The 25,204-nt window shown below is 47.5% G+C and overlaps 1 protein-coding gene across 3 annotated transcripts in view; it reads left to right on the top strand.

Annotated features, from left to right (window-relative positions):
* The window catches only part of Arid1b (AT-rich interaction domain 1B), a 354,101-nt gene extending 348,847 nt beyond the window's left edge, over positions 1 to 5,254 (top strand). For 2 of the 3 annotated variants that reach the window (XM_029471378.2, XM_021186013.3), the window contains one exon: positions 764 to 5,254. In XM_029471378.2, coding sequence (XP_029327238.2) covers positions 764 to 2,488 — 1,725 coding nt within the window. In that variant the 3' untranslated portion in view covers positions 2,489 to 5,254. The remainder of the gene's footprint in view (positions 1 to 763) is intronic. The other variant, XM_085832859.1, reaches the window with a different exon arrangement.
* Positions 5,255 to 25,204: the final 19,950 nt, after the last annotated feature.

Below are 25,204 nucleotides of genomic sequence, written 5' to 3'. Positions count from 1 at the left end.
GTGTGCCAAGCCCTGAGAACAGAGAGGAGATGTGACACTGTGGTTGGTTTCCACAGCATCTGTCACACAGAGCCCTCATTGCACGTCCCTACAGCCCGAGTAAGGCAGGCAGGAGAGCTCGGCTTCCCACAGGCAGACTCTGTCAGTGGCTCTTGTCTTTCATTTAGCATTGTGAATAACTGAAATGTAAAATTGCATTTTATAAAGCAGTCTCGTTCATTTATCAGGGACTAAATTGATTTGTTTATAATTTTCACTCTTTATGAAGCTGCTACATTACTGAGATTATAAGTCAGGGCAACCTATGGCACCTGAGATAAAAATAACCATAAAAACCCTAAGAATAATAGCCATAAAAAGCCCAGCAGGCGACTCCCAGATAAATAGTAGAGGAGCAAATAGATTCACTTTGGGTGCAAGCGTCTATAAAAGCCTCGCTCCTGCTCCTCACAATGCACTCCCTAAATCATGCAAGCCACAGAGAGCAGTGGGACTCTCCACACTTTGGAGCCATGGCCAAGGAAGGCTGGTGCAGGTGCTGGCAGTGCCAATTGTCAGAAAAGCAGAGACACGCTCATGCACACTTGGTCCATCATCAGGATGATAGCTCTCAGAAGTGTGGTGTGCCCTCTAGGGTCTGGCCAGAAGGACATTAAACAGTATGGAAGTCTTGACCCAAAGCTGCCCTAGGCTCAGGCTCTTGCCCACACTGTCAAAGCTGAGGTCCTGACCCTGTATCTGCTCTCTTTCCCCTCTTCTCTAGCTGTCTGGATTCCTGGAACTATTAGTAGAGTACTTTCGAAAATGCCTAATTGACATTTTCGGAATTCTTATGGAATATGAAGTGGGTGACCCCAGCCAAAAGGCGCTTGATCACCGTGCAGGGAAGAAAGATGACAGCCAGTCCCTGGAAGATGATTCTGGGAAAGAAGAAGATGATACTGAGTGTCTTGTGGAAGAGGAGGAGGAGGAAGAGGAGGAAGAGGAAGACAGTGAAAAGATCGAGTCAGAGGGGAAGAGCAGCGCTGCCCTAGCTGCTCCAGATGCCTCCGTGGACCCCAAGGAGACGCCAAAGCAGGCCAGTAAGTTTGACAAGCTGCCCATAAAGATTGTCAAAAAGAACAAGCTGTTTGTGGTGGACCGGTCTGACAAGCTGGGCCGAGTGCAGGAGTTCAGCAGCGGGCTCCTCCACTGGCAGCTGGGTGGTGGCGACACTACGGAGCACATCCAGACTCACTTCGAGAGCAAGATGGAAATCCCTCCTCGCAGGCGTCCACCTCCGCCTCTAAGCTCCACGGGTAAGAAGAAAGAGCTGGAAGGTAAAGGTGATTCTGAAGAGCAGCCAGAGAAAAGTATCATAGCCACCATCGATGACGTCTTGTCTGCCCGGCCAGGGGCTCTGCCTGAAGACACCAACCCAGGACCCCAGAGCGACAGCGGCAAGTTTCCCTTTGGAATCCAGCAGGCCAAAAGCCACCGGAACATCAGGCTCCTGGAAGACGAGCCCAGGAGCCGAGATGAGACGCCGCTGTGCACCATCGCGCACTGGCAGGACTCACTGGCGAAGCGCTGCATCTGTGTGTCAAACATCGTGCGGAGCTTGTCTTTCGTGCCTGGCAACGACGCAGAGATGTCCAAACACCCGGGCTTGGTGCTGATCCTAGGAAAGCTGATTCTGCTGCATCACGAGCATCCGGAGAGAAAGCGGGCGCCACAGACCTACGAGAAGGAGGAGGACGAGGACAAGGGGGTGGCCTGCAGCAAAGATGAGTGGTGGTGGGACTGCCTCGAGGTCTTGCGGGATAACACCCTGGTCACATTGGCGAACATTTCCGGGCAGCTAGACTTGTCTGCTTACACAGAGAGCATCTGCTTGCCGATCCTGGACGGCTTGCTACACTGGATGGTGTGCCCGTCCGCAGAGGCTCAGGACCCCTTTCCCACTGTGGGGCCCAACTCAGTCCTGTCGCCGCAGAGACTTGTGCTGGAGACCCTGTGTAAACTCAGTATCCAGGACAACAACGTGGACCTGATCTTGGCCACGCCTCCGTTTAGTCGTCAGGAGAAATTTTATGCTACATTAGTTAGGTACGTTGGGGATCGCAAAAATCCAGTCTGTCGAGAAATGTCCATGGCGCTTTTATCGAACCTTGCCCAGGGGGACACACTGGCGGCGAGGGCAATAGCTGTGCAGAAAGGAAGCATTGGGAACTTGATAAGCTTCCTAGAGGACGGGGTGACGATGGCGCAGTACCAGCAGAGCCAGCATAACCTTATGCACATGCAGCCCCCACCTCTGGAACCCCCTAGTGTAGACATGATGTGCCGGGCGGCCAAAGCTCTGCTGGCCATGGCCAGAGTGGACGAGAACCGCTCGGAGTTCCTTTTGCACGAGGGTCGGTTGCTGGACATCTCGATATCAGCTGTCCTGAACTCTCTGGTTGCATCTGTCATCTGTGATGTACTGTTTCAGATTGGGCAGTTATGACATCCGTGAAGGCACACATGTGTGAGTGAACATTAGAGGGTCACATATAACTGGCTGTTTTCTGTTCTCGTTTATCCAGTGTAAGAAGAAGGAAAAGAAAAATCTTTGCTCCTCTGCCCCGTTTACTATTTACCAATTGGGAATTAAAGAAATCATTAATTTGAACAGTTATAAAATTAATATTTGCTGTCTGTGTGTATAAGTACATCCTCTGGCGGTTTTCTGTTTCTTTTTTTTTTTTTTAACCAAAGTTGCCGTCTAGTGTATTCAAAGGTCACAATTTTTGTTTGTTTGTTTGTTTGTTTTTTCATAATTTTTTTCATGTTGTATTGCAGTCTTTGGGAAGTGAATTGACTTTATAAAGAAAAAAACGTTTTGGCAAAAAATGCTAAGATAGAAAAATTTCACCACACTGAGTCAAAAAAGTGAAAGGAAAAATTGATTCTTAAATTGATTTCCTATGAATTTTATTCTTCACAGAATGAAAAAAGCTAACCTGCATCCCGTCACCCAAAGCTCTGTGCAGTAGAAACTTCTAGAGATACAGTGTAGGGGCTGAAGGAGGTATGGCAGCAGTCGTCAGGTTCAATGATACTGCTTTCTCCACAGGAAAGTGGTTATGTTAGGCTCGAGCAAAAAACAGCGCTCTCAGATAGGTGCAAAAATCCACTCCTAACAGCCAACGGCAGGATCGCTTCCTCACCTCCACCGCCCGCCATGTCTGCTGTGGCTCAGCCTCCACGGGACAAAGCTTCAAGATTTCTTTCATCATTTTTTTAAATATTTTTTTTACTGCCTATGGGCTGTGATGTATATAGAAGTTGTACATTAAACATACCCTCATTTTTTTTCTTCTTTTCTTTTTTTCTTTTTTTCTTTTTCTTTTTTTTTTTTTTTAGTACAAAGTTTTTAGTTTCTTTTTCATGATGTGGTAACTACGAAGTGATGGTAGATTTAAATAATTTTTTATTTTTATTTTATATATTTTTTCATTAGGACCATATCTCCAAAAAACAAGAAAAAGAAACAAAAAATACAAAAAATAAAAACAAACAAAAAAAGAGGGTAATGTACAAGTTTCTGTATGTATAAAGTCATGCTCTGCTGGGAGAGCGGCTGGTCCCAATTTGCTTCATGAATCAAAGTGTGGAAATGGTTGCATACAGATTGATTTAGAAAATGGACACCAGTACATACAAAAAAAGAAAAAAGAAAGAAAACCAACTGAATGGAAGAAACACAACTTCAAAGATTTTTCTGTGACAAGAATCCACATTTGTATTTCAAGATAATGTAGTTTAAGAAAAGAAAAAAAAGAAAAAAAAAAGAAAAAAACTTGATGTAAATTCCTCCTTTTCCTCTGGCTTAATGAATATCATTTATTCAGTATAAAATCTTTATATGTCCCACATGTTAAGAATAAATGTACATTAAATCTTGTTACGCACTGTGATGGGTGTTCTTGAATGCTGTTCTAGTTTGCCTAGCATGGTTGCCATAGTTACCAAGTTATTTACAGGAAATAGGGAAGATGTAACAACTGCTTCCTGGTAATGATGCCCAAAGGCCAGAAGGGACTTTCAGGGTTTCCTACTTGAGAGTGGGAGCAACAATTTGATTTTCTCAGATTGTTTAGCTAATTAGGTCTTCTCTGAAGCGATTAACTCTGGTGACATTGAGAAGAGGTGCTTCCCTCATGGATGGGTGGTGGCTGCCAACCCACTGGGACATGGGGTTAGCCCAGCAAGCTAACTGGCCTGAAACCACGACTTCTGCCTCTCACTACTGATTTAACCCAAGTCTGCACCTGTCATGTTTCTTCTGTGTGCCTCCAAGTTACTCTGCGTTAGTTTACTCCAGCGTGTATAATATTTCTATTGTGCAATGTTAAAGAGAACATGTCATATTGTATGCGGTGTACATAGTGCCAAGTGATGATTCTATTTCAGAGCATACCTTCCTCCCTGCCCAGTCCCTGGCTCTCTAATACCCCACCCTGATGGAAAGTGTTTCTTCCTGGGTGATTGACTGTTACTGTGTAACGCTCACTCTCTTTGAAACTTACATAACCATGCTGCTTCCCATGCCCCTTCCTGCCCTACCTCTCTCAGCGCTCTTCAGTTGGCACTTCCACACCTGTCACTGTGGCCCACCTTGCTCACGCTGACATTTGGAAGACTTAGACAGGAACACACAGTTACAACCCGATGCGATGTTACTCTGGTGTCACGAGAAAGAAATTGGTTTTTCCTGCAAACAGTCCCATCACCAAGCAGCCCCCACATCAGGTCAGCAAAAAGATCTGTGTGGAATCAAAACTCCTTTTATAATTCTGCTAGATGGGAATACATTTGCTTACAAAGGACAGATTTTTGTGTCCCGTGATGAAAATACGGAGAGTGCAAGAGAGTTCAATGGAATCCTAATCTCTCTCTTGCAGACAAAGAATAAAAGGTATAGACAGGCTCAGTGCCCTGTCAGAAGAGTAGTCTCAAAGACAAGTGGCTGTATAGCAGCCAGGCCCAGAGCAGCCTCGCAGCACACACTAACACCAAGCGAGTGTCTGAGCTCCCTCCATTCACCCAGATCCGACTCCTGGAAGCCCACGAAAGAGTCCCGCTCTGCTTCACATTTCCTGACGATACCGAGTTGCTGCTCTGTCCTAAAGATATTAGTTGTTTTCCAGGGCTTTCAGAAATTTACAGGATGCCCATATTCTAAATGTGTACCAAAAAGAGAGAGAAATAAAGGTGCGAAGAAAGTTTACTATTTTGGAATGGTGCGATAAAGTGGAATCTGTTGGTTTTTAATGTAGCATAAGAGATACTATTGGCTGGCACTGGCTAAAAAAAATAGCTGTTGGAGTTGGATGCACAATCAACTTTTACTTAGCTAGTCAAAGGGTAGTTGTGGTGTTTTCCAAGTTAAAACAGTTGTTTTTGACAGGGGCTGTGGGTGGTCTTATACAACGCCAGCTCCTAACTGCAGCTTCTGAGAACTGGATATCGTTTGCCCTGAGAGCTGCCCGTCTCCAACTATGTGCTGCTGGTGCCCTGTGTGCTCAGCCCACAAGGATGTGGAGACTGAGATAGACAACCCCTTGCTTCTTGCTGGGTTGTGCTGAGTTCTTTGCAGTCCAGTCAAGTGCCCAGAGCTACCAGCCTATGTCCCTCATGCACCCAAGAGAAATGATCTTGACTACCATGATCAAAACAGCTGTATAGAGCTCTAGTAAATATTTCTGATGACTCTGTAATCTCCTACGACAGGACACTATTCATTAACTTGACAGAGACATGTGGGTATGTGCTCCGTGCCTGGCCTCCTAGGGTCCTCATGAGTGGGAAGTGGTCCTGGTTTAGTTTAACAGACAAGTCAATCAGTTCTCAGTACTTAGGAAGAGTGAGGCAATGTCTGTTAGAATCCCAATGTGGTGCTTGCCCTCATCCAAAGACAGTCCGGGGGCCCTGTCTGCCTGAACTATGTCTCACTCCCTCTTGGGCTTCCCACTAGGATGTGAAAAGATAGCCAATGGCTCCCAGGTTCCCAGTGCCCCCCAAACCAATAACCAGGTCTGGGACTACAGAACCCGCAAAATCATGCCCAGGCTGATTTAAAGCCAGTACTCTCTTTATACCCCTGCTTCCTCCAGCCCCCATTTCACGCCCCACCCAAATCACAAAGTCCTCTGAAGTCTCAGAACTCCAAATTAACTTTGAGATTTATGATGTGAATGCTGAGGAGAAATTGGGAGTTGGTGGGAGATCACCAAATTGTCAAAACCATGAAACTCATCTGTCTTCCCAAATCTGACCTCAGGGACTTGGGGGGTTCACTCTGGCTTCTCCCACAGTATTTTCTAGGAAACCAAAGGCCTCAGGAATAGAGAAACAGGTTGCCGGATATCCTGGAAGTCTAAGCCATACTGAGCCAGTTTGTCTTGAGTGTTTTCTTTGTGAGCCTAGAACTGTCCCCTGACCCTTTTCTTTTAAACATGGTTCAGGACTTTAAGAAAAAGCACTGTATTTTTTATGTAAGCCAAGATGCCCTCCCTAGCAGAGATAGCGTTGAACTGTCTCTAATTCTGAGAGACTTAAATTGTTTAACTTCATTGTCTTTGTCCACCCTGTTGAACTGCTAAGGATTCTATTGAATGTGTTCTTTGCGGCTTTGGAGGAGTTGCTGGGTGTGTAAGTCCTGAATCCCTTTGCCTGGCTGTGTATCGTTCTTCAGTGTAAGTACGCCCACACTCTGTATTCCTTTGCATGCTCCCTGCCCCCCCCCCCCCCACACACACACGTCCTGCATAGTTTTAAAATAAGGCCTGAGAGACTGTTCTTGCTGTTTCTATTTCCTGTCACAGCTGGTGACTTTTAACAGTTGAGGCGAATGGGCCTGGGTTCCTGTCAGGGGTGGTCCATGAAACTTCTCAGTGGAATAGAATTTAGGACAGAAGACCCCACCTTCCTCCCAGGCCTGGGGAGAATCAGACTGTGGGATAAACCGCAAGGCTGCACAATCCCACTGCCCCACCTTGCTTTGAAGATAAAGTGCCACCTAACATCTCCCGAAGGCCAAATGTGCCAGGTGATCAGTCACAACCTTTGGCTTGATGTTCCTACCATGGGATATACAGAGCAGGGTCCCTAAAGTCACCGGACTCCTTCCCACTTGGCCAAGTGGTTCTGGGTCTCTGCACTAGTGGAAGTTTCTGAACACTCGAGTCTGTGTTCCTAGAAAACAAAGATGAAGAGTGACACTTGGGCATTTCTCTTCTGCCAGAATTTGGCATTCAGATGGCCGAGCATCATGTGCTCTGACTAAACTTTCCCAGAGTAAAGGCACTGACTATGGACACTCCCCCTAGAAGTGACCCCATCAAATGGTCATCCTCTGCTTTCTGGGAAGTGATAACCCTTAGTCTGTTTCAGCGCCTGGAGGGTGGGCTTTCCTAACTCTTAGCTGTTCACGTGATTGTCTCAGTATAGAACACATCCTATCCTGTCTACCCTCCCAAAAGAACAAAGGCCAACACCCTCCACACCTGAAGCTGAGCCACACTGTGTGCCTAGGTTGACTAAACTTGACACAAAATTCAGAAGGGTCCATAAGCTCTGAAAACAGAAGCCATGGTGTATGGTGCCCATGGCTCAGAGGAGAGGGGTCTCATTACTGCTCCAGCACAGAGACAATCTCACATGATGCATGAGGGTTTTTCTTTGCCATGCTGAGGAAGGAGCCTGAGGCCTCAGGCTTGGCTAGCCACCACTGTCAGTTAAAATAATATTAAACCTACCTAAAATCAGGAAGGTTGGCACAAATTATGGGTCCTTTCCAGAGTCTGTCTCTCTGTGTCTCTGTCTCTGTCTCTCTCTCTCTCTCGCCTTCATCTTCATACTCCTTAAACTTCAAGGATGTGTTTAATGTTGAAATGGAAACAATTGTCAGCTCACTGTGGAGCCTTCTGACCTCGATTATGCTCAAAGTCATTCACGAGGAATGCTGGGTAAGTCTGTTTTAACAGGTAGTCTGTCTAGGACCACAGCTCCTAGATACAGCAGACGTGTTCATTTCCCACATAAACCTTCACAGATCCCTTATTGATCAGTATTTCAATTTCTTCAAAAATTATTATCACATAGATAATATATGGAGAAACTAGACTCTTGCATGAATCTGACCCTAAATGCCTTTCTGAAGGTTGAGATACACGATGCCATCCATACACAATGTCCTGATTTTAACACTAGACACTAAGATCGAAACTCCCTTCTGGGGACTCCTAGCGCAATGGCCTGAAAAGTGACTACCAGCCTCTTCTTGGGTGGTGCCTGGTTTTGAGATATTTCTCCAAACTGTTTAGCTCTCCAGCCCTTTATTGTACCTTAAAAGAAGACACCCAAAAGACAAGTGACATCCAGGGCAGGGTTGGGGTATTAGCACCAGTCACCTAAGCTTGGCTCACGGTTTCAATAATGCCAGTCCATCACAGGAGGTGCATTTTATGTGTTTCATATAAATATGCTGCTCAGGGTTTTTCGAATCACAGTGCTATGATCAGCATTTTCTGTTTTCACCACATGCTGTGAGCATGTGGACAGCGCTTCCTGGGCTGCATGATCTTAAAGGAGCAGGCTTCTGGTGGCAGAGAGCCCCAGTGATTTCCGAAGAGGAGCTTGCACTGAAAGCCACCTTCAGCCAACTTCTTCCATGCAATCCCCTCTCCTCACATTGAATGTTCAATGGCTGGCATGATGGTGGCAGGATTGGAATGGAACTGGGGTGGGGAGTCAGCTTTGGTTAAAAAGTGGAAGTTTATATTGGCAAGCCTGTTTTCAAAAATTAGATTTGATATATAAGTCTTGACAGAAGCTAACATCTCCTACTCATCCATAGAATCTGTCTTTAATGGTTGTTGCTTAATAGTTAAACATATCTGTTTCTGCAATCAGGCATCTATGTGGGGAATTGAGGCTATATCTTGCAGAGCCTTACCTTTAACCATCTTGTCTGGCTTGCCTCATGCAGCCAGAAGTAAGGGCTGTGTTCTTTCTAGTTTCTCACAAGCAGTCAGACTTCAGCGCCCTTCTTGGAAAACTCCCCAGGCTTGAGACCAGAGTCACAACTCTGGGCCACACACCAATTTGCCACATCTACCAACTTGAGTCTTCTTGGCCTTCAGGAAGAGCTCCAACCCACCACTGAAGGGCTCACTGGTGAACAAGGACTCCTAAGAGCCCAAAGAGCAGGACCAACTCCAGCTTCCAGGAGGCCAGGGTTCTCCGGATCCTGCATGATCCAATCTTCCTAAGATCCTTGGTGCTATTCCCCACAGCGGAACAGTGGCCAAAGCCTGAGCCAAGGACAGACATGTCACAAGTCACAAACGGCCATGCTTTCTCCTTGAGAAAACAAATACACTGACCATACACTGACCATCGTGTATGTTCTAAGGAGAACTATAGAGGACTGAGCACCTGTGCCATCCTGCCTGACAGCGCTGCACACTGGCGCAGCATGCAGTGACGTAATGCAGACCTGGAACCCAGCCCCACTTGGAGGTACAACCTGGGAAGGTAGTCTTCATGACCAGAGAACTAGGGTTGGCCCTGGGCATCCTGAGGTCTAAAACGGAATGCACAGAGCTCGTCTTCAGGCTTGAGGCAATCTGGAGGAGGAGAAGGGCCAGCATTGGAACCACAGTTGAGTCTGCAGTTGAGAAGATGTTGCTGGGAAAATTGGGGCACGCTCGGCAACCATCAAGGAGTGTGCGGGACTCCATCTAGGTTTCTGAGGGCTGAGGCATAACAGCCCCAGAGGTGTCAGAAAGCAGAAGAGGGCACAAGGGCACAAAACACAAAGAAGAGATAAGGATGAGGCGTGGCCTAGAAGCAGAGGTCTCTCTAAGGGGCCATCACACCAAGGACCTGCTTGTCATGTTCACCTTCTGGTTTTTTTTGGGTTTTTTTTGTTTGTTTGTTTGTTTTGGGTTCTTTTGGAGGGCTCTTAGATAATTGTATGGCTTTCTAGGATACCCAAAACACGGCTCGCTGCTTCTGTAGACCTAAACGAGAGGAGCAATTAATTAATGTTTTACTGCTCAAAATGATTCTTTCCAACTCTCAATGTCTCCTTTTATGGATGACATTTCCCTATTTGGATGGGACTAACTATAGTGGATTTTCTCCTACATCCTGAAAAAAAAAATGACTTCATAGGAAAATATTGTCTGAATTCTCCATTCAAGCCCCTTATTTTACATTTCAGAGTCTTTTAAAGTGTCCGATTGTTTATTTGTTTTCTCTTAATTTGATGGATGTGAGGAGGGATTTTAACACAAAATCAAGTTAACGTATTTCTTTGACATAAGAAAGCCTGCAGGGAAACCTCACAGCTTTGGAGGTCCTAGTGGCCGCAAGCAAGGTTGGAGTCACTGCCCCATGGACCCTCTGCTGTGCAGGCAGTGCTCGGGATGTGCTTCCTGAAACCATGCCTCAGATGGGAAAGGGGGTGCGTGGGGCGGGCAGAAATACAAACAGAGGTTCACAGAGGCCACGAAGGAGCAGAGCAATGCCCTTCAAAATGGAACCTGAATGGCTTCTGGGCCCTCTGCCACTGGGCAGCTGGCATATCCTAGGTCCCTTCATTGGCCCCTGTGTGCTCTGTAGCATCCAGATTGGCATGGAGAGATTCTTCCTTCACAGAGAGACAAGAAGTGAGGGTTCTGGTTAGGATCTCCCATTTGTGACCGGGGACAAGGGCGGGCTTTATTATAAAATGCTTCTTCCATGCCATTTTAAGAAGCACTTTAGAATAATTATGTCTTCCCCGTCAAGTTCACATGTAGAGAGACCCGTGTGCACCTTGCCAGTAGCATAAACTTTGCATCTAGATCAGCAAGATCCAGGGCTGAGAGCAGGGACCTGTCAGGGAGGCACAGGCGTGCATCACCAAGCTCTTACACACGCAGAGGCAGTGGACACACCCCGTGACCAGGTCATTTACCTCACTGTCTCCAAAGCCTGCCTGGCTACCTGATGCCAGCAGCAACTGATCTCTAGACTATGACACTCGCTGGGGCTTCTTCAGGCAAGGCCTCTTCCAGTGGTCGCCATGATAACTGGGCAGTAAATACCACGTGCCTCTCCAAAATATTCTCTCCCTTCTCAAAATCCTGAGACACCCGCTCCCCACCTAGGTCACAGTGTTCACTTGGCGAGGAGTGAGGTCTCATTAGGCCAAGAGCACGCTGAGTGCTCAGTCTAAACATGCTCTGGACTTGGGAGAGACAGGACAAGAGTTAGCACTGCCCTGCAGGAAATAGTTGCTTACCCTATATAGAATATAGAAGCCGGGCGTGGTGGCGCACACCTTTAATCCCAGCACTTGGGAGGCAGAGGCAGGCAGCAGGCGGATTTCTGAGTTCAAGGCCAGCCTGGTCTACAAAGTGAGTTCCAGGACAGCCAGGGCTACACAGAGAAACCCTGTCTCGAAAACCCAAAAAAAAAAAAAAAAAAAAAAAAAAAAAAAAAAAAAAAAAAAAGAATATAGAAATACTCCATTTGAGGAGAAACCAAGTCACGGAGTCCTGAAGAATCCAAAGCTGTCTTGCAACTGAGAAAGACAAACTCGTAAAGAAACATGGGACACACCAGTGCTGGGGTGTAATGGGCGCGGGGGGGGGGATAGGGACAGCGTTATTTTCCACAAAATGAAGGGGTACATTCAAGCAGTTGAGGCACAGTAATAGGTCTGCTCTATGACAGCTCTGCCACCTTCAAATCCTGCACGTCAAATCGTCCTTCTGGAGCGCCTGTGTCCTCCAGCCGAGCCATCCTGGCAGGACAAGAAAATGAAAACCATGACTCCTCCACGTTCCCGCTTCTGGGAGAGAAGATTGATTAAAGCAAAGAGAACTTTCTGGAATTGCCTGGAGAAGAGAAGACAAACTGGGGCTGGAAAGGAAGGAGGGGGAGGGCACAGATGGATGGTTGTGAGTGGGTGAGGGACATTGGGGCCACTGCTGCGTGCCATGCCCCTTAGAGCAGGCACACGGAGTCCGGACAGCAGTGTCAAGGCAGGTAAGGAACAAAAGGCCCCTTTGCCACCAGGACTCTTGGAAGCCCGGCACTGTTCCGCAAGGCAGACACAGGCAGCCCCTTGGGTAGCACCTACTGACAGGTGGCTCTGGGGCTACCCTGAGGACCCCTGGGGCTAATGGCCACTTAAGGTTGAAGTGTCTGGTCTAGCATTAGGTCCTGTCACCCTGTGGCCTTTGGAGTTCTTGCTGTAGCAGGTTGTGCTTTTTGTGCCTAGGTAGAAAACACCCCCACCACTGGGGCAACTGCTGTGGGGGAGATTGACTGAGGGGTCTCATGGCTTGCAGCTGCTGTGAGGGGAAGATTGACTGAGGGGTCTATATGGCTTGCTTGGAGGTATCCTGTGGGATACAGGCTCAGGGCGTGGCTGTAGTCTTCAGAGCTAAAGGTTATGGCCTGGGTCAGCTGGGCCTCGGGCAACCTCAGAGCAGGGCACCACCTTCCTCTGAAGAACACGAGTGATGACCTCACAGGTATGAAGTCAGCAATGAAAACGGTCGCCTAAAGGAGAGAGAGTAAGCAGGAGCTCAGAGCTAACATCCTGAGCTCTGGGGACATATGGCATTTGTCAATTAAATGCAGAGTAACCTTCAAACGCCATTAGAAACCTGCCCCCACGCTGTCCTGGCCATTTGTGCCAACTGATGGTTTCTGTGTCCCACAGGCCCTGCAAATGTGCTGTTCCTGGGACTAATTAGCCTTCCAGAGGGCAGACAAGAGCCCTCTGCTGGGACTTTCTAAGCAACAAAGTCATCAGACGGCTTCCAATAGATACCGCCAGAAATAGGCACCAGTCCAAGAAAGCTGTGGCAGCCTCTCTCCAGGAACAGCCAGGGCTGTTTCCTCTGCTCTCATTTCATTCATGGCTGGGCAGAGGCCACTGGCGTCTCCCTGAAGGCTTCCTCCCTGGACAAGGCCTGCCACTTCCTCCACACACACCATGGCCTGGGCTAATACTGTTAGCCTTCTGCTGAGGTCGGCAAGGGCAAGGTGTGCTTGGCCTTGACTGTGCCCGTTCTCGTCCAAGGAGACCCTCCTAGTTACTACGCCCCATCCAGGACAAGGGTTCTTGGTCTCCCCATTTGCCTGGTATATTAATCAGTTTTCCGTTACTATAACAAAATACTTGAGATAATCAAATTAAAAAGAAGAAAGGTTTACTTGGGCGCATTACTTTGGAAGTCTCAAGCTACGGTCAGTTTCCATGTTGCTGTTCTGTTCTGACAGGGAAGCTCAATGGAGGAAGCTGTTCTCTTCATAGTGAGCTTCAAAGAGATAGAAGGAGCAGGGTCCCACAATACCCTTCGAGGGCACGCCCCAGTGACCTAGCCTCCTCCAACTAGGCCACACCTCCTAAAGGCTTCAACACTTCCCAGTGGCACCCTGGCCTATGGACGCTCTAGACCCAAAGTACAGCAGCTAGGTGTCCCTTGACTTTGGTGTCCACGGGTTAGAGCATTTGACCTTGGTGGCACCGTGAACCAGGTGGCCACTCTCCCCTCACATCTTGCTCATGGTCCCAGTTACTTCTCTATCCCTAAGGATGAGGAACCTGGGTTCAGGGCAGGAAGATGACCTTCTGTGGCTCCAAGAGACAGTGCCTTTCAACTGTATAAAGGCTGGGTGGCTTAACGATCTAGACAATACTTCTTTAAAAAATAGTTATTGCTTTAAATAATTTATTTTTCTCTATTATGTACCTTGGTGTGTTGACTCTATGTATCTGTGTGAGAGTGTCAGATTTCCCAGAACTGGAGTTACAAAGGGTTGTGCGTTGTCATGTGGATGCTAGGAATTGGACCTGGATCCCTGGAAGAACAACCAGTATTCGTAACCACACGTCCGCCTCTCCAGCCGCCAGGAATATATTCCTGAGAAAAATAAAACTGCCTGGAACAAGGAGGCCTTCAGATGGGCCAAGGAAATCTGTCCTGACTCAGATCCACGGAGCCCACATTCAAGGACTTGAACTGAGTACGCGTTGGCCGTTGCAGGTGCCCATTGGCCTAGAACATACTGTCTCCCAGCAAACAGATTGGCAGGCTGAACCCCTGGCCGCTGCCTTTTCCTTAATGGGTGAGTTGATATGTCTGATGCCAGGGGTATAGCTCAGTGAGAGAGTGTGTGTGGCCCTCACTAAAAGGAAAAACAGGTCTGTCCTTGACCTTCTGAAAAGAAGGGGGACCTAGAAACAGGAATGGGAGTGTAAAAGCCACCACCTGCTCATCTGGCATCTAGCAAGGTCCCTGGAATAAAGTTTAATTTTATAAGCAAACTTTAAAATGTATGATGTCGTGAGTCTCTTCGTGTCATTAATTTTTCTGGGATCTGAGCCTTAGTGGTTGTCTGGGGTTCCATTTATCTCCCCGAACGTCGGACTTTTATGTGTCCCCCACATTCTCACCATCGTAAAATATGCCATCATGAACATCCGGGAAGATGAATCTCCGTGACGACGTGGAATTAATTCATTAAGATAAATTCCTGGGAGTAGAAAATGTATCAAATGGAACGAGTGCCTTTTCAGCCTCTTCGGACATGTGGCCAAGGTATATACTCTTGGGGATGCCGTGTCATTGAAAATCTCAAGGAAACGAGTCTTCCCTCTTGAGCCAGTGACCCCTGGGATTCTGCCCCAAAGTGAATGGGTAGAAAGTAGTTTGTTTTCATTTTGTTTGTCAGCAAGCTTGAGATGAGAGAGAGAGAGAGAGAGAGAGAGAGAGAGAGAGAGAGAGAAACAGAGAGAAGCTTTGTTTTTTTGGGGGGAAACTTTCTGCTTGTATTCATATTGATTTTTCCACCAATATATAAATGTTTTATAAAAATTGACCCTGTTTGAGTTTTACATTCCTTTGAAAAGACCAGCTGGCACATACACCTCCACAAAACCTCTCACACACATACACATCACACACACATACCACACATACACGCCTCCACAAAACCCCTCACATACACATACTATACACACACACACCACACATACATATCACATACACACAACACATACACACACATACCACACACACACACACATGTTTTGTGTTTTAAATTCAGACTCTGATAAAGAATGAAATGCTGGACCAAGTGACCCCTGAACCTCAGAGGTCATTTCGAGTGGCTCAGACCCACTGGGTCCTGCCATGGGTGTGCAAGAAGAGCTGGCACTTCACCCTCACCCACAGAAAGCCCCACCTCCTTCTGTTGGCACAGAAAGGATGAATTGGAATTGTGAATGCCATCCCTGGGTGAGTGGCATACCTGAATGATCAAGACAGTAGCATCAACGCAGAGGAAAAGCTGCAGCTGGAGCATCTGCAGGCTGGGAGGGGCAAGAACCGAGTGCTAGAGCCTGCCTTGTCCTCTTGACAGGCTGGTGCTGATGATATAGCAGGAGCGACTTCCTCATCCCTATATCGGAATATTTGATAGGAATGCCTTAGGTGCTCAACAAAGTATAACCATTGTATCTTAGTAATTGTAATTTACAAGCCAGGTGCAATAGGAACCCCAAATTTCACGAATCACGTGTCTTTCCTTGTGTGCATGTGTATGTGTATAGAGTGTGCATGCATACACATGTGTGTACCTGTGTGTGCTCACTTGTGTATCCACATGTGAATAGCAGAGATCATTGTCAAGCGTCTTCTTCCTCAGTTGCTCTCCCCCTTATGTTTTGAGACAGGGTCTCCTACTAAACTGGGAGCTCACCATTTCAGCTAAACTGTCTGGCTGATGAGTTCCCGGCATCCCCCAGTCTCAGCTCTCTCAAGAGCTGGCATTACAGAGCAGCTCCAGCAGCTGGCGTTCACCTGCGTGCTGAGGGTCCAAACTTAGACTCATGCTTACACATGGAGTACTGTGCTATCATGTTTGCAGATGGAGTACTGTGCCATCATGTTTGCACATGGAGTACTGCGCCATCATGCTTGTAAGTACTATGCCACCAAGTCACCCCCATGACCCCGTGGAATGCTCATTTTGTGCGCTGAACTGTCGCATCCTGTGTTCACACTGAAGAGGCCATCTCAGCGTGTATTGCACAGAATAATATATAACCAAGCAGCACACACTGTTTTGCCTGTACCTGTATGTTCTCTTTAGAAAATTAAGATGTGAAATAGTACCTAAATCTCTAATTTCCATTTCAGAAAGTTAGAGTAAGATGAGTCCTTCAGCCCATGAAAGTCCGTAAGGAAGCTGTAACACGGGGCACAGTTCAGCGTGGACACGCAGTTCATCCAGGCCTCACATACCTGGCTCAGGACTTCCTGCTCAGTCCTCTGCATGCCCCACTCCACCCCCAGTTGCCACATGATTTGAGCATGTCAACTCAACTTTTCTGAGAACAGGTATCCTCCTGTGAAATCGAGACCATCACCCCGCTTCAGTGCCAGTCAGGAAAACACCATCTATCAAGATGCTCAAGTGGGAGGGACAGGGGGCGTGACTTTGATGCTCATAGCTGTCTGGCAGCATCTTCCTGGGCAGGCTGTCTGTAGCTCCCTGAGGTGAGGATAAATGGCCTGGCATACTGACATAACACTGGAGTGCAATTTAAGGCCAGGATGTGTGTGTGTGTGTGTGTGTGTGTGTGTGTGTGTGTGTGTGTGTTACAGCTTATGGTTTGAGAGTGAGCCATCAGTAGCTGCTGCTAAAGTGTCTGGGATTTCCTCTCCCTCTCCTCACTTCTGTAACCACTCAGGCTGACCCTTCTTAAGCATGTCACAAATGTAACCGCAGCAGCAGGCCCCAGGAGCTCTGTCTTCCGAGGCCTCTGGCAACATCAGGATGTAGTGGTCAGGCGCCCCATCCTGGCTGCCGAGCTTATCTCCACACAACCCCCCCCCACACACACACACGAGTCCAGGGAGACCCGGGATCCAGCTACCTACTGGGGAGAGGATTTTGGCTCACGTCATCTACATGATGTGCACACAGCTGCACACTCTTGTGCACAGCTCCTCTCCCCAGCACTGTGGATGACCTCAGAACAGGCCTCGCCCTGGGCCACCGTGGGTCTGGGTGCTCTGCTAAGCACACTATACCGGTTACTCTTTATTATAGTCAGTTCAGCAGGATCTGGAACTGCCAAGAAGACAAAACCCTGAAGGTCCTTGTCTGAATAAAAAGCATGGAGTACTGGCATCCCTTTCTCTCTGCTTCCTGATTGTGGACATGTGTCAGCTGTCTCAGACTCCTGTCCTGGTGCCTTCCTTGACATGATGGCCTATACGTTCAAACTAGTAGTCAAAAAACAAACCTTCTTCCCTTAGCTTTCTATTGTCAAAGCATGAACAGAGCCACTGGTACAACCATGGCACAGGCTATCCATACAATCTGGGCCACACCTTGAATCCCAGCACTCGGGAGGCAGATCTGAGTTCGAGAGCAGCCTGGTCTACAGCGCAAGATACAGGACAACCAAGGCTACATAGAAAAACCCTATCTTGAAAAACCTAAATAAATAAATAAGCAAAGAGATCCCCATCTCAAACAAGGTACACACTGAGGACTGATACCCAAAGTCTCCCCATACATGTCTTCACATAAGCTCTCTCTGTCTCTCTCTGTCTCTCTCTGTCTCTCTGTCTCTGTCTCTCTCTCTCTCTCTCTCTCTCTCTCTCTCTCTCTCTCTCTCACGCATACACACAGCCCAAGCTAAGCCACACAACAGCAGTTCTCGGGTCCAAAGGACCCCTATTTCTTTCTTTGCCATTCACTGAGACCTAGAAATCCTGGCATCAGCTCCCACCCTCAATGTCACCCCTATCTATGTCTTCAGCCTGGGAAAGGTATGATCTTCCTGTGGAACTGCATTCTGGGAAAGTTAGGTACAACCTCCAGCCCCCATAGCTCAAAAGAAAACTTTCCCTTTCAAATGAACAGGGTGGCCACTGCCAGTATTTGTGGTTGGTCCCTGGGCTGTAAGTCTCCTTCAGAGCTGTGGCAGGCAGCCATACATAATGAGCCGTCAACATGAACCTGGATTTAACGCACCTCTTCATTAATATAACAAATGAAGTGTACCCAGATTTGAAAGTATATTCCTGAGGGCCTAATTAAAACCCTGAACAAAATGCATGTATATGTATATTTTAAATGGAGACGTTCAGTAGGTAGAATTAGCTACCCAAATTAATTCAAATTGAAAAGTGTATCATGAGTGCATTGTTATTATTAACACGGCCAGGGCTCCTCAGAGATCTCCCTGGTAATATGTTCCTGGTTTAGAGGATGCTTGATGTATGACAGGCAAGCTTCACTTCAGAGGTTTCACCCTCTGACCATGGCATAGCTTGGGCTGTCTGAAAGGTGCTCTCTGGGTTAGAAGGGATGGATTCCCAGGGGCCTTGCAGTCAGCTAGGGTATTCTCCCTGACTGGGGGTTCTACCTCAGTGTCTAAACAAAGGACTTGCTGAGATCAGAAGGGCTAGACCTTGGTCAAGTGGAGAGGTTCCCCCAACCAATCAGACCTGGAGGTATGGCTTCTAGCATCAGGAGGATCGGGTCCCTGTGTACCTCCAGAACGAGCGGAACAGATGGGAAAGGCACGAGATGACAGGAAGCAGACGGACAGTGGTCTTTACAGACAGCCCTTCCTTCTTCCAGGATGGGTTAAAAGGTACAGAGTCAGCATTGCACTTACCTCTGAGAGACTGTGAGGACGCTGCTCTATGTATGTAGGTGGAACACAATGAAGTGACCCCTGGCCATAGACATGACTTGGACTCACAGTAAAGAGATGTGTGGGTGGGCTTCTGGGCATGATTTCGGTCAAAGGTGAAGATGCCCATCTTAGGGGGTTACGGCTATGAACAGACACCATGACCAAGGCAACTCTTATAAGGACAACATTTAATTGGGGCTCACTTACAGGTTAAGAGATTTAGTCCATTATCATCAAGGCAGAAGCATGGCAGCATCCAGGCATGCATGGTGCAGGCTGAGCAGAGAGCTCTACATCTTCATCTAAAGCCTGCTAGCGAATACTGGCTTCCAGGCAGCTAGGATGAGGGTCTTAAAGCCCACACCCACAGTGACACGCCTACTGCAACAAGGCCACACCTTCTAATAGTTCCACTCCCTGGGCCGAGCATACACAAACCGTCACAACCCAAAAGCCTACCTCTGTTACCATCTCCACAGCCATGGAGGGCAAGGCTTGCATATAGGCACTGAGGCAAGGCATTTTGGTATGGTCTTCCGGTCATACCTTGGCATCTACACAGAATGGGAAATGGACCCAGGGAGCAAGAGAGGTAAAGCGAGGAACCAGAGGACTTCTCTGGTCGATGCTGGTCTCCATTGAAGGGCCTGGGCACAGTGCTTTATAGAGAGAATGCTCTTATGAAAAGGTGGACTCTGCCAATCAGAGATGGGATATTTGCATTTACTTATAGGGCAGCCCTCTAGCCTCTCTGGTCTTCACCCATGAGTGGAGATACAATAGTGTCTATGCTGTGGGCATCAATATAACGAGGAGTGAAATCTTTACAGAAAGTATCATTCTTCCTGGGCATATATCCAGAAGATGTTCCAACTGGTAATAAGAACACATGCTCCACTATGTTCATAGCAACCTTATTTATAATAGCCAGAAGCTGGAAAGAACCCAGATGTCCCTCAACAGAGGAATGGATACAGAAAATGTGGTACATTTACACAATGGAGTACTACTCAGCTATTAAAAAGAATGAATTTATGAAATTCCTAGGCAAATGGATGGACCTGGAGGGCATCATCCTGAGTGAGGTAACCCAATCACAAAAGAACTCACACAATATGTACACACTGATAAGTGGATATTAGCCCAGAAACTTAGAATACCCAAGATATAAGATACAATTTGCTAAACGCATGAAACTCAAGAAGAACGAAGACCAAAGTGTGGACACTTTGCCCCTTCTCTTAGAATTGAAAACAAAACACCCATGGAAGGAGTTACAGAGACAAAGTTTGGCGCTGAGATGAAAGGATGGACCCTCTAGAGACTGCCATATCCGGGGACCCATCCCATAATCAGCCTCCAAACACTGACACCATTGCATACACTAGCAAGATTTTGCTGAAAGGACCCAGATATAGCTGTCTCTTGTGAGACTATGCCGGAGCCTAGCAAACACAGAAGTGGGTGCCCACAGTCAGCTATTGGATGGATCACAGGGCCCCCAATGGAGGAGCTAGAGAAAGTAACCAAGGAGCTAAAGGGATCTGCAACCCTATAGGTGGAACAATAATATGAACTAATCAGTACCCCCAGAGCTCGTGTCTCTAGCTGCATATGTAGCAGAAGATGGCCTAGTGGGCCATCAGTGGAAAGAGAGGCCTATTGGTCATGCAAACTTTATCTGCCTCAGTACAGGGGAACGCCTGGGCCAAGAAGTGGGAGTGGGTGGGTGGGGGAGTGGGTGGGGGAGCGGGTGGGGGACTTTTGGGATAGCATTGGAAATGTAAATGAAATAAATACCTAAAAAAAAAAGAAAGAAAGAAAGTATCATTCCTTGGAGTAGGATGCACTGTGTAATTATTACACCCCCTGCCTTCCTTATTTATTTATTTATTTATTTATTTATTTATTATGTATTTTTGCTAAATCATTGGGGACTGGTGGGGACATTAAGAACTCTGGAGTGAATGACACTTATCCAGTGCTTTGTGAGTTCCTAGTCACTCTCCTGGGTCTGATCCCCTTTTGAACAGATGACAAGGTAGCCACATGGTGTTTCTGTCATTCTTACTGTCACCAGGGAAACTGAGGCTTGGCTGGTGTACAATGTGCTCAACTTCTGGTAGCCCCTGAAGGCTGCAATGCAGGTTCCAAGATGGACGTCTTCGTCAGTCCCCACTGTTCCCCACTGAGGTTGTGGGAGGGATGCCCTTGAGAGAACCCAGAGGAAAGTGCATAGAAAAACTCCACAGAACTGGGCATGACCTTTGAAACTTGGCCAACACAAAAGGCAGAATGCCAGATAGAGTCAGCCTGACCAAGCGCCTTCAAGTGTGGTAGACCAGAAATAAGTGTGGTCAACAAGCAGCCTTATTTCCAAGCAGTTACAACCAGTTTCCATGGTGACGAGAAGACCCAAGGTCCAGGGTCAAATCTTTGCAATTCCTGGCAATTGTTTAGAAAGCTGGTATCTGCTACCAAAATCTCTCTCTATAATTGGAAACTATTTACAAACACATAGTAAAGAAATGGGCTGAGGTCTCAAATTGCTACAATGTGACCTTTCACACTTGAGAACGCTGCCCTGTCCATTCCCAGATCACAGATCTAGGTGTCCCCCTGCCAGGCTGATTTCAGGTAGCGGCTTGGCTGAGCGGCCGGCAACATTCACAGCATTAGGACAATAGTGTTTTTCACGTAAATGTCCTCTGCAAATAGACCACATCTATTCTTTCTGCCTGGCCTACATCTCACAGTTTAGGCAGCTGCGGTGACATCCCACTCTGATGGTCTTTGGTGAGCCATTTCCAGAGGCAATGTCAGAGTCGGGGCCAGCAAAGGATGGTAATGGAGGGATTGGACAGCCTGCCTACATGAGGAGATTTTTGGAAAAAAAAATCCAGGGAGGAGGAAGTGGATTAGCCCTCTTTGGTGAGAAAGCCAATGGCCTAGTCTCAATCTTCAAAAGCTAAGAACTGGGCTGTTCACCCTATGACAGACATTCACACAAAGGGCAATTGATGTATGTTCAAGTGTGTGCCCAGTACATCCTGCCCTTGCCTGAGAAATGGATGCTGTGAGCTCAGGGCTCCCCTGAGACATAAGTGATGGATACAGAATATCCCTGGGCTCTAAGAACTCTCCAGTAGAGTTAAGGATTAGTTGGAAAATTGTTGGGAGCCTAAGAAGAGGTGGTAGCCTCTAGACCTTGAAACACTAGAGTGGGGCTCTATAGCAGAGGTCTCCCAAACCCTGGCTGGCACCAGCGTGGGGGTGAGCTAACTGGCCATCTGCCACCATCTTCCTCTAGTCTTCTTTGACCCCATGTGGTTCTGAGAGACACCTCAAGGAGTCACTGATCATGTGGCACCTGATGCACCAAGCTGGTGTGTTACATGACCCTGTGGATGGCTGAAAACTTTAGTGGGAGGGAATCTTACACACACACACACACACACACACACACACACACACCTTCCTTGCCAACATTCCTATGACACAGTGCACGCTATAAATTAGTCACAGTAAGAGTGTTGAACAAGAATAAAATAGAACATTTCCCTGACTGGAGGTAGAGTTCCTTCAGAGTTAAGACGAGCATTGGTATTTTTGGACCACAGTTGACGGGACAGGTAACATCCCCAGAAACTGAAACTCCAAATAAGCCAGGACTTGTACATAAGTAGAGGGGATACTCAGAAGGAAGGCAAAGAACAGGTGACCTCTTGGGGACCTTCAGGTTACCTAGGAAGTCCCCGAGAAGGCTATAAGAGGCATCCAGTCTGCCATCTGAGGAACACAGATATTCTAGCCAATCCAGTCCAGCCTAATCCGTACTCCAGACCCCTGCCTCAGACCATCACTCTTCCTAAACTTGGGTGGGGTTGGAATCCCACCTAAGCCCAGGGAAGGCTGGACAGAGAGTCAGATACCTGGCCTGGGTACAGCAGGACTGGCTGAGGTTCTGTCAGGAACATGTATCTGAGGAGGGCGGCAAGTAGGTGGCCGAGGGGGTAGTCCAGTGTTGGAAATGTCTGAGATCCTGTGTTGCTGGGGCACCGTTCCCTGAGGCCCCTTGTCCTAAGGTCAGGAGGCAGATAGAGGTGATAAGCCCTAGTTCCGAGTACTCCTGAAAGTTAGGACTTCCTCTGTTTTTTTCCATGTCCCCAGTTGGTCATACCTATTGAGCAGCGACCCCACCCCCCAAGGCTCTAATTTAAAATCCCAGGAGAACAGCCTTCCTGGAATCCCAGACCCAGCACAAGGATATGTGCCAAGCTTACCTCCTGATGTCACCTATAAGATCCACTCTCTCTACAGTCCTCAGCCCTTACATGGGTCTGCCCAGGTCAGCAAATGAGGAGGACCTAACCTAGAGCACCTTGTATTGCCTATGAACCTGTGTGTGTGTGTGTGTGTGTGTGTGTGTGTGTGTGTGTGTGTGTGTGTGTAGCTCTCCTAGTCACAAGCAGGACACCCTTTTCAAACCTCCCTGAACATAGATATTTAATAAATTTCTGAGCTCATTTGGCACTTTTGTACAAAAGAAGAAACTTCTTGTCCAGTCCCATCTGGTGGTATGGTCAGCACACCGTAGCTCTGGATTGTGTCCCTGCATAAGGAAGGCTTTAGACCTGTCTGCTGGCTAAGCCAAATTGAGAGGGTCCACGGCAGCCCGTGGTTTAATTGGAAATGGGTGTTAGAGATGAGAAATCCGGTTTCATGCAGTGAAATGTCAGGGAGTGAGCGTCTCAAGCCCACCCCTAGCCCTTTGGTATTTTACTATCTGTCTCCTTGGCAATGAGGACTCCCAAGCTTCAAAGAAGGAACTTTAAAGGTTCAAAAGAGCGCCATGGTTTCAAACAGCACTTTTAACACTGTGATGGTTTAAATGCAGACACATGAATTATGTATCTCTTAAATTACAAGGGACTTTGCTTCTTAGGGAAACATCTTTGAAGAAATGACTTGGGACTTTTGTCTTTCATGAGTAGTGTTTTGTTGATGGTGTTTTAGGAAGTCACTCTATAAAATAGGGTCATTGTGGTCTCTCAGGCACTGAGATTGTGAACACTCATCGAGATATATGACACCTGCTTAGCAAAGAGACTGGCCCACCTGCCCTTCCACAATGTACAGTGATGGTCAAGGTGATGGTGAAAATGGCAATGATGGAGCCAGTGATGATGCTGGTGGTGAAGTCATGGTGAGGCAGATAGTGATGTCATGATAAGGCAGGTGATGAATATCATAGTTAGGCAAATAGTGATGTCAGGATAAGGCAGGTGGTGATGTCATTGAGAGGTAGGTGGTGATGTCATAGTGAGGCAGGTGGTGATGTCATAGTGAGGCAGGTGGTGATGTAATGATTAGGCAGGTGATGATGTCATATTAAGGCAGGTGATGATGTCATAATGAGGCTGGTGGTGATGTCATGGTGAGGCTGGTGGTGGTATCATGATAAGGCAGCTAGTGATGTCATAGTGAAGTAGGTAGTGATGTCATAGTGAGGCAGGGGGTGATATCATAGTAAGGCAGGTGGTGATGTCATGGTGAGGCTGGTGGTGATGGTGGTCACTCCACAAACTCTTTCAGCACCTGAGTCCCAGTGTCATCAGTACAACTACCACTGTGTCTATGGTCTGCAACCATGTCATACCCTGTTGACCACCCCACAAGGACAGATGTCCTGACCTGCTCCTGGGTCAGCTCTATAGGGAAGGAACATAGCCTCGCTCCTCCAGCTCTGGCAGCTGGTAGTCATTCTGGGCATAAGGCCGCCCAAAGCCTGAGGACATGTATCCTGTGGCTGCTGAGACCCTTCTGTTGGTGCACCTATGCATGGGTGCCTTTCTCGCTTGCTCAGGCACTGCATGCTGTGTGGGGTCAAGGTTGGGGGTTCTACTGCTGCCTGGGTCTGAGGACAGACTTAGCCTTGAGCACATACAACAGGCAGGAGAAAGGGAAGAGCGAGGCAGTTCACCTACATTGCTTCCTTTAACAATGAACTTGGGAATATTTACCTAGAAGAGAGGGTTTGGAGGCAACAGATTGTACAATCATGGTCACTTCTGAAGAGGCTGAAACACAGGTGAGCAGGCCCTATGGGTGGGTCATCTCCAGTCACACAGCTTCCCAACTCCCACCTCTCCCCTGGAGCCTTTTGCTGAGACCAAAAATCTCTTGCTGGTGTGAGCCTGTAGCTGTAATTCCCCGAATCCTCTGAGCTCAGTCATTTATTCATCTGACCCTGTGCCCTAATTCCAGTGGGGATTGCAAGGCAGGGTCTAGAGGGCACCAACAGGCTTCCTCCATGCTCTGCAAAGCTCTGAACAAGCAGAAGAGAGAGGGGTGACCCCACTTTCTCCGGATCTCCAGTGTGCTTTATACAGCATGTTGCCAAATGTCTACCAAATAGACAAATGTCCAATGACAGGCAATGAGCAC

This window comes from Mus caroli, unplaced genomic scaffold (genome assembly GCF_978045245.1).
Source record: "Mus caroli unplaced genomic scaffold, Mus_caroli_1 scaffold_18, whole genome shotgun sequence".
Classification (NCBI taxonomy): Eukaryota; Metazoa; Chordata; class Mammalia; order Rodentia; family Muridae; genus Mus; species Mus caroli.
The sequence above is the reverse complement of the archived record's forward strand: the minus strand, read 5'-3'. Positions and strand labels throughout refer to the sequence as shown.